Source organism: Nelumbo nucifera, chromosome 2 (assembly GCF_055504915.1).
Source record: "Nelumbo nucifera cultivar China Antique chromosome 2, China Antique-T2T, whole genome shotgun sequence".
In the NCBI taxonomy this organism is placed as follows: domain Eukaryota; kingdom Viridiplantae; phylum Streptophyta; class Magnoliopsida; order Proteales; family Nelumbonaceae; genus Nelumbo; species Nelumbo nucifera.
In genome coordinates this window covers 34,007,871-34,018,124 of record NC_142650.1, presented here as the reverse complement: position 1 = coordinate 34,018,124, position 10,254 = coordinate 34,007,871, and the positions used below count along the sequence as shown (strand labels likewise).

General features: G+C 34.5%; 1 protein-coding gene across 1 annotated transcript; it reads left to right on the top strand.

Annotated features, from left to right (window-relative positions):
- The first annotated feature begins 7,738 nt into the window (after window positions 1-7,738).
- Window positions 7,739-10,036, top strand: LOC104603235 (L-type lectin-domain containing receptor kinase IX.1-like). The gene is made up of 2 exons (XM_088898766.1): window positions 7,739-8,321; window positions 8,509-10,036. Exons 1-2 carry the CDS (start codon window positions 7,823-7,825, stop codon window positions 9,867-9,869), a joined length of 1,860 nt encoding a protein of 619 aa, XP_088754892.1. The 5' UTR covers window positions 7,739-7,822; the 3' UTR covers window positions 9,870-10,036.
- Window positions 10,037-10,254: the final 218 nt, after the last annotated feature.

Genomic DNA, 10,254 nt, shown 5'->3' with positions numbered 1-10,254 from the left:
CTTCTCTCTCTCTTTTCATTGTTCCTCTTCTCACTTCCTTCTCACTCTTAGAATCTCAACTCGGGCTCATTTATCAGACGCGAATTTAGGCACCGGCGAACTCAAGAACCGGTGCCACTAGTAGTCTCTCTCTCCGACAGTAAGTCCTTTCTCTCTCTCTTGTTAAGTTTGCCCTTTTGTTCTATTACGAAATTATTAAGTTTGCCCTTTCTTGTTAAGTTTGCCCTTTTGTTCTATTACGAAATTATTAAGTTTGCCCTTTCTCTCTGTATGCTATTAGCCTATTACGAAATTATTCTGGGGACTTTTCTTCTAGACCTTCAAAGAACCAGCAAGACCAGGAACCAATGCTTTCCTTGCTTTTTTTCGCCCCATCTTTCCCTTTCCTCCAATTGTGGCAATTTTTTTCAACTCCCTCTTTTTGCTCTTATCTCTGTCCATTGGCTGAACTTTCAATAATTTCCCTGATTTAAAGTCTGGTTCGTTCATCCTTCGGTTTTCAGTACCACTAACCATATGCTTGTGCGGCTCATTTTTGCAGGAATTTTTCAACTTTGCGTTTCTTTTCTCTCCTCTTATGCACTATTTCAAGTGTCCTAGAACCATCTTCCGCATCAGGCACATCTACACCTCTATAAGCCCTCTTTTTCCTCCACCTTGGAGATGTATCTGCAAGGTCCAATGACGTCTCAGTACTGCCATCTTTAGAACTTTTCTTTCCATGGCGTTGCTCCAAAACAGTTTTGATAAACCCCTTGTATTTATTTGGGGACTTTTCTTCTAGTTTCCCCTTTTGTTTATCCTGTAAATTAATGAAATACTCATTTCAGTCAAGTTTAGGTCGGGCTTCGAGTTTTATATGAAGATCAGGCTTAGGCTTGGGCTCAGGCTTGACAAAATCCTGTTTATGAAGAATAAAAGTCCGGCCTGGTCCATGAACAGGTCTAGTCGGAAATGGCCATTCATTCAAATGAGAAATTGATGAATTGCCATTCCGCTCAAAGTCCTGTTTAATTAATTAATTCAATTAATTAATTAAATATACCCTATGATTTTTAAAATTATTTAAACATACCCTTCTTTAAATTTTCAAGGCACACGCACTTGACTACAGAAAATCTGCATTCTTTCTATGAAAGCATTTCTCAATATATAAATGTCCAACTTTGAATTTTCTTTTTTTTTCTTTTGTGAAAAGTGCAACTTTGAATTTTCTACGACCTTATTTGCACGCATGACATTCATGAACTTCTCAGTGTTTAAAAGAATTTACACAACATCACATCAACTGGTCTATTAAGGCGACCATGTGAACGGTTGAAAAAAAATTAAGAGAAATTGTCCAAAATCCATCATCACTTTTTATTTGGACGGACAATCTTGACCCCAACAAATCTTAAAATACAAAAGTTGCAGAGATTTGAACCCAAGCCTCATAGATTATTAACATCTCATAACACTTCCGAACCACAAAAGTACTTTTACAAAAGCAATTCTATAAAGTAATTTTATGAAAATGACTTATGAAAGCACTTTTACAGGAAAGTACTTTTACAAAAGCACTTTATGAAAGTACTTTTATGAAAATATAAAAACACTTTTATAAAAAATACTTTTATATAAGCACTTTTACACGAAAGCATTTTTATTAAAGTACTTTTACGAAAACACTTGTATGAAAGCATTAAAGTACATTTACAAAAGTACTTTTATGTAAGTACTTTTACATACAAGCACTTCTATGAAAGCATAAAAGCACTTTTATGAAAGCACTTTTACACAAAAGCACTTTTACGGAAAACACTTTTATAAAAGCATAAAAGCACTTTTGTAAAAGTACTTTTACACAAAAGCACTTTTATAAAAGTACTTTTATGAAAGCACTTTTATGAACACAGCATTTTATAAAAGTGCTTTTATGAAAGTACTTTTATGAAAGCACTTTTATAGAAGTACTTTTGTAGAAATACTTTCATAAAAGTACTTTTCGAAAGAACTTTTATAAAAGTTATGCATTATTTTGCATTTTCTGTAAATTTTCTGGTATTTTTCTGCATTTTCTACAATTTTTTTTTTGTGTTTTCCCATATTTTTTGCATTTTGTGTTTTTCATGTATTTCCTACAATTTTCTATTTTTTGCATATTTTCTGATTTTTTCTGCAAAAGATCTGAATTTTCTAAATTTGTTTAGTAATTTTCATAATTTTTGGTATTTTTCTACAATTTTTTGTTTTTTTTTGTATTTTTTGTAAATTTTCTTCAATTTTCTGCATTTATCTACAATTTTTGCATTTTCGAGTATATGGGTTGACTTGACTCGTTTTTGTCATGTGACAGTCTTGAGATAGACTATTCTCTCAAATTCTATTATTTTGCATATACAAGCCATCCCGTCCCATTTTTGTATCTATAAGCGATGGTAGGTGGATTAGTACGGGTGGAGGTGGTTAAAGGTCAATATGAATGAGTCAAGTGGGTCAGGGTGGGTTATGACTTTTTAAGTATGATTGGTGATAGGTGGATTGATATTCACCCCTTACCCAACCCTGACCAAACCACTCATTTGCCACTCCTACTTTGTATGAATTCTTTTAAACTCAACATAACTTTTCAAAACATCCAAAACTCACCATGTTAGTGAGATTTTATTTTCTAAAACTCACCATCCATTAAAACACCTTTAAAATTCAATGACCCAAATTATCCACATCAACCTAATGCATGTTTCATGACTAAACTGCCCTTGAATGGTGAGTCACCAGTTACACCACCACCGTTCCTAGTCAGTGCTGGTGGTGCAGTTCACTCCTTGACAGCTACGCCAAGTTGACTGACTACAATCGAAGAAGCTCAAAGAGCCTTCCAACGCAAAACGAAGAAAACCAACCAATTACGCTGCAACAAGGCTCTAAATTTCCGGCCAAGTGGCACCTAGAGCCCGTCTACACAGCGAAGGAATGCCGAGAAACCACCGTGCTTACGAAATTGGAAATTCCGCACATCGGAATACCATTTTTTACATAAAAACCATTATTCATAAAAAAGTAGGAAAATTAAATTGAAATGATACCCCCATTATTAAAGCAGTCTGTTGGGATAAATTATGCTCGCAATTATTCTTTCCGACTTTTCTGTTTTCTCTGCCAGTCTCATACTCCAGACAGAGAGGAAGAGGAAGTAGGGGATGCGAAGTTAGGGCAATGCCTGTTTCTTCTGCTGTTGTATCTGCTGAAGAAAATGGTTCTCTTCGTTCTTTCAAACTAATAGAATCGGCATTCTTTGCTTTATTGGTGCCGAAGGAGATCGGAGTTGACCGATTTGTCGAAGCCCATCCAGAATACGATGGGTGAGGCGTTGTTATTGTGATTTTCGGTAACTTAATTGTTCAAATTTGTTCTTAATTGTATTCATTGTGAAATTACGAGAAGTGAACGTTGAAACTAGTGGACTTCCGAGTACAGAAATTAATAATACCCGTTAATCAAATTACTGTGTTATTTTACTGACATGGTGAGTATTAGATGTTTTAAAAAATTACGATGAATTTAAGAAAATTCATAAAAAGTAATAATGGATTTTGAACAATTTCTTAAAATTTAGAAAAAAAAAAAAAAACATTCAAAACATCGCATTGAGGGCCACACGTGATAGGAGTTCTTTTCCAAATATGTGTGGAATTAATTAATTTTTAACTTCAATTTTAAATTGCTTATTGCATCTTCAAAATCAGTGTCGACTGCCGACTTTAAAGTCAACGTCAATCGCTGAATGTTAATCCAAGCAAGTAGTGATTTGGAGGAGACAACACTAATTGGATTCGAGAAGAAGCAGCCCCAGGGAATCCGGATCTGTTGACCATAATAAATTGCTGGTCATATATTCATACAGCCATATATCGGAAACATCGGTTATATATATTACAAAAGATGCTTCTATATGCGACTGTGTGAACAGCGATGTATTGTCGTCAGCAGATCCAAATTCTCCAGCCCCATGTCAATGTTTACGGTTTTTTGTATTTTCACCATGGATATGTTGGATTTACAAAAATGCCACATGCTTAAATCAATTTTTTTAATAAAAAAACTTTTAAATTGTCCTCCATGTTAGAGAATAAAAACCTAGCCAATGATCTCACATAACAGCTTAAGAGGAGAGATCAAAAACATTTTTTAAAATTAGAGATAGCAATTTTTCTCTTCCCACCAGGTACCTAACTTTTTCGAATTGATGGGGTTAGGGTTAGCGATTGTTTTGGCGGCGTGATGACGGGGATGGGGAATGAAGTCCCTGCCTGACCCTAACCCCGGCTAATATTATTTATATTATTATTATTTACATTAAATATATATATATATATATATGTAAGGATTAAAATAATGATACAATTCGCCCGATATGAGGTGTATCATATTGGTATCGGACCTCACCGGCTTAGGATACATGACTGGATACTTATCCTACTAGTCGTGTATATCGATCTGATACACTATTGGTGCGTATTCTATAGTATCGGGCAATACGATCCAATACGCACTGATACGCCAGTGCCGTCCACGTCCATGCTTTATAAGACAACTACAAACTGCCTCTCACTTAAAAAAAAAAATGACACTGGCGTGATTCGAACATAAAACTAAAGTCATGCAATAACTAAAAGTATATGCCTCTTCAACCATCAAGCCACTTACCACATTTTAATAATAAAAGAAATACATTAATCTTTTACAACATTAACGTTTAGTAGTCTACACACAACCCAAATAAACAATATATACTAATATTCAACAACTACAACTATAAATTAAAAGGAATAATTTTTAAATTTAATATTTTATGAACAATGGAATAAATAATTTATCATATATATATACACCAAAAATTGGTTTTTAATTTCAAGAAATTTATACAAATAAAATTATTATTACTAGAATAATTATTTTATTACTTAAAATTTATAAATTTGCACATTATATGTATATTCAATTTTTCATAAATTATAAATTAATATTTTAATTTTCATTAAATAATAATTTATTTACTATTTAAAAAATAAAAAATATTATTTACAAAATATTTATGAATATAACATAAATTAAATTGGTCAATTCCAATAATCTACATTTATATAAAAATAAAATAACGTTTTATTTTAGAAATTTTATAAAATAAAAATATTAATAATGGAAAAATTATTTCGATAATTAAAATTTATGAATTTTCATATGGTATATATCTTCAAAATTTTACTACTTTTGATATATTTTAAGTTAAGATTATATATATTTTTTATAAATTATTAATTAATAATTTACTTTACAATTTATAATAACATATTTGTTTTTTAAAAAATGAAAATATTGTTTACCAAACATTTAAGAATTGATTTTTTTTGTTGATTTTTTGTTATTGTTATTAAAAATAGCAAAATAGAAATATTGATATAGTAATTCAAATAGAATAGTTGCATATGTTTTGTGCCTTGGACTTTAATATATAGAAAATAAAATAATAATGGCTTTGCGCATGTATTAATTTTTAAGAATCTATATAATATGTCTTAGATTCTTGATTGATGCACTATCAATAAAATTGCATAGTATCTATGCATCTCACTATATTATTTTTAGTATATTTCTTTATATATACCATTAAGCTTCTATGTATTTATATATTAATAATTATTTTGACATTAAACTTAATATTATTAATATATTTATGAAATTTCTGTGCATTTTCCTATGTTTCCATATTTTCCTCCGTATCCATGCATTTTCCAAGCGTATTTGTATCTGTATCCGTATTTAAGTTGTTCGATACGATACCCGATACCAATACTTTAGTCCCTTAATATATATATATATATATATTAAATATTATTTATATTACATACATTATTATATATATGATATTATTTATATTATATATATCAAAATATATTTAAAATATTATTTATATTTTAATTTTTTTATTTTAAGTAAATTTGTTTTTCAAAAATTCTATTAAAAATAAAAATTTTTAGGGATTTGGGTTCTTGTGGGAAACCAGCCTCCATTGGGGATTGGGGATGGAAGAAAATTTTTATCCCTATCAGGGATTGGGGTCGGGATCCCCGCCCTGTTGTCATTCCTATTTAAAATTAATGAAGTAGGGCAGGTTAATTACTACACCCTCCAATATTTTATTTATTTAATTATTTTATGCACTAAAAGACAAAGTAATAAGTAATTTGAACAACTTCAGCTATTATTGATGCCCTGTTCGATTTTTTGTTAAAAAGGGGTGGGTAAATCGGTTAGTGCAAGAGCTGACCAATTAAAGTGTGTTTTGCTTTTTAGCATTAATAGGTTCCATGAAAAAGAATAATTTTGGAGTATTTGGATGAGTATTACCCTCTCTCTTACTTGGGTACAAAACTATCTACTTTACAGGGAAAGTTGCTTATACATAATGGAATAAAATAGTTACTGTTTAACTTTACCTAACAATTAACCACTTTCTAAAATAAGTTTTTTTTTTTTTTCTATAGGTTGCATTTGTTTTCGGTGTAAATGTACTTTTACACTAATGGAGTTGAGACATGATGGTTCAATGAGAGTGTAAAATATGGACTGGTCATTGTGCCCATTTACACTCGTCTTGTTTGGTTACATTAACGTAAATGGAGGTTACGCTGTTTTCTGATTTGTTGCAGCAAGAGATTTATCAGAGAGAGAGAGAGAGATTTTCTAGTCCTGAACCAACTTTCAACTGGTTGTAGTGGTTTAGATCTAGGTCCTCTCCAGTTCTCCCTTCGGAAGTGGGTTCAAATCTGCCGCTGCAATGCAACGGCAGTGATGAAAAGAGAAAAAGAAAGGGGGAAGAAGAAGAGAGAAGGGGAGAGAGAGAGAGAGAGAGACAAAGAGCAAGCGAGAGAGAAGGAGAAGAGAGATGAAGAAAGAGCGATTACCTTTTACATCGATAATTTCGATGTATTTATTACATCGATTGTTGATGTAAATAAAATTCAAAATGTTTACCAAACGCCGGTAAAATCGAACCAGGGTGTAAAGTTTACCCGATTCAATTTTCCACCCCAAACAAACGTAGCCATAAAACATGATAAATGCATTTCTGAAGATAAATAGATTTCCCATAAATGCACATCTAGAGAATCTACATATATATCTACAGGTCGGCTCATTCTCCTATCTAGGGGTGTCAGTGGACCAGTTTTAGGTTGGACTCTATCCAAATCAAAATCAATTTAGATGGACCAATAAGATATATTAAATTTAAATGAACTGGATGGACCAATAAGATATATTGGACATCTGTAATGAATTTATATTGGATTGAACCAATATCCTGGTCCATTGATTGAAGATAAAAACATAGGTGTCAATGGACTAGGTTTGAATTGGAAACAATCTAAATTAACATGAAGTTGAACAAATTGGTTGGTCCAAATATTAAATTAAACCGGTCCAAAATGATCCAAAATTTTCATTGAACTGGATTGACGAGGTCCATTTGTAATGGACTCGCATTAGACTGCATCAGATTTGACCAATTCCAGTTCAATTGACACCCCTACTCTTACCTCCTCAATGGGGTACCATGCGACCTTGTCATCCCTCATCGGCAGTTGTGATGTTTCTATCATCGATATTAAAATTATTATGTTTGGTCTTTGCCAAAACGAGTGAAGACCAAAACAAAGACGATTCTACAAGCACTTCGTCAGTAGAGGGAATTCAATCCGGGCTTTTTTTCTTTTCGTCTTTTTTTAATTGCTCTCTCAAGTCTCAAGCATTTGGACAGGCTTCCCAAGTTCCCATTATGGTTCTGTGCGGCACAACGATTCCTCTTTCTTTCCTCGGCATCTCCATCTTTCTCTTATTGCTGATCCCTTCTGCAACTCCATTATCCTTCAAATTTCCTAGTTCTGACCTTAGTACAAGTGACCTAATCCAAGATGGTAATGTTTCTATCTCCAGCGATGTCATCGATCTCACCACAAACAAGCGTGATGCAAACATAACCAGTAGCTATGGTCGAGTGAGATACAAGCACCCAGTTCGTCTCTGGGACAACAAGACTGGAATCCTCACAGACTTCACAACCAATTTATCCTTCACCATTAACTCCATGAATAACCCTAACAGTGGAGATGGGATCGCTTTCTTCCTTGTTCCAAACGGTTCAACCTTCCCTGGTTACCCATCAGGGGAGCATCTTGGAGTTTTTGGTTACAACGAGACAGAAAATCGAGTTATTGCAGTGGAGTTCGATACATATCAAAATTCTCTTGCTGGGGATCCAGATTACCCTCATGTAGGTATTGATATCAACTCTACTCGTTCTGTGAATACCGCGCGATTGCCTAGTGGTATCAAGTATGCTAACAAAACTAATGCTTTGATTAGTTACAATTCTTCTACAAAACGATTGAGTGTTTTTTGGACTTACGCTGATATATCAATATATAACGAGAATTCTGGTCTTTCTTATGATGTTGATTTAAGGAATTTCTTACCAGAATGGGTTACTGTTGGTATTTCTGCTTCCACTGGTTCATTCGCTGAGTTGCACCAAATTCATTCTTGGGAATTTAACTCAAGTTTGGAGATCAAGGAGTCTAATTCAACGGTCGAGAATTGGGGGACCTGATATGAACATGGGGGAGGCAAAGAAGACAAACAAGACAGGATTGGTGATTGGATTGGTTGTGGGTTTAGGAACCTTAATAGGCTTGGGTGGGGTCTGGTTCATCATATGGATGAAGAGGAAGAGGGCCGGAGTGAAAGAAGAGGATGACGATGATATGGAGCTTGATGATCCTATGGATGTTGAATTTGGAAAGGGAGTTGGACCTAAAAGGTTCTCGTATGGTGACTTGGTCCGAGCTACATGTAATTTTGTAGAGGAACAAAAGCTTGGACAGGGAGGATTTGGAAGGATTTATAGAGGTTTCCTAAGTGATCTAAACTTGGAGGTAGCCATTAAGAAGGTCTCCGAAGGATCAAAACAAGGGATTAAGGAGTATATGTCCGAGGTGAAGATAATTAGTCGATTGCGGCACAAAAACTTGGTTCAACTCATTGGTTGGTGCCATCAACGAAATGAGCTCCTCCTGATTTATGAGTTCATGCCCAATGGTAGCCTTGACTCCCATCTGTTTGGCCAAAAGCACTCTTTGAGTTGGGAGATAAGGTACAAGATAGCGCTTGGCTTGGCCTCCGCATTGTTTTATATGCATGAAGAGTGGGAACAGTGTGTCGTGCATAGAGATATTAAATCCAGCAATGTAATGTTGGACTCCAACTTCAATGCAAAACTTGGGGATTTTGGCCTGGCCAGGCTTGTAGACCATGGCCAAGGGTCACAAACAACTGTGTTGGCTGGGACCATGGGATATATGGCTCCAGAATGTGTCATAACTGGGAAGTCTAGCAAGGAGTCGGATGTCTATAGCTATGGAGTTGTTGCTCTAGAAATTGCGTGTGGAAGGAAGCCAGTTGAACCATGGGCAGAAGCAAGTAAAGTGAGGATGGTGGAGTGGGTGTGGGAACTCTATGGAAGAGGAAAGCTTCTTGAAGCAGCAGACTCAAGACTTGTGAATATGGGTTTTGATGAGAAAGAGATGGAGTGCTTGATGGTTGTTGGGCTATGGTGTGTCCACCCAGACTGCAACCTCCGGCCTTCCATGAAGCAATTGATCCAAGCTCTTGGTTTTGAAGCTCCACTGCCCACTCTCCCACCCAGGATGCCGGTGCCCACCTACTACGCTCCACCACTAAATGCATATGATCTTTCAACTTCATTTTCTGGTGGTGTGTCTTCCTCTACTACTTCTTCAACCGCATCCCTCTTATACACACACTAAGTTGAATTTCTTCTTATTGTTTATTAGCTTTGCTTGTTCCTACTTCTTCCAAATTAGTATTTTTATGGAAAATATGTTGTAATCTTCTTTGTAATGTTAATTTTCCTTTCAATGTTTTTAATTCTCTGCTTAGCAGAATTTGCCTTTTCTTTTAACATCAGTGAATGGCTTTCATGTAGTGCTTATGAGGCCCCCAAAATGCAAAGGCAACACAACACCATGGTATGCACAACCTTGGCTTCAAGAATCTTTTCACATCTTTCAACAAAAGGTTATGCTTATTTAAGACGTTTGGTTTCCCAAACTACCAAATGTTAAAGCTATTAGCATGCACAGTATTAACAAGAGTTGGTGCCTTCTTTGGAGTCTAAGACGTGGGCATGAG

Bases quoted from the DNA above. Each gene is read 5' to 3' on its own strand.
- LOC104603235 (XM_088898766.1), top strand. From the start codon at position 7,823: ATGGTTCTGTGCGGCACAACGATTCCTCTTTCTTTCCTCGGCATCTCC. The intron at 8,322-8,508 runs GTATTGATATCA...TGTTGATTTAAG, and splicing joins TCCAGATTACCCTCATGTAG to GAATTTCTTACCAGAATGGG.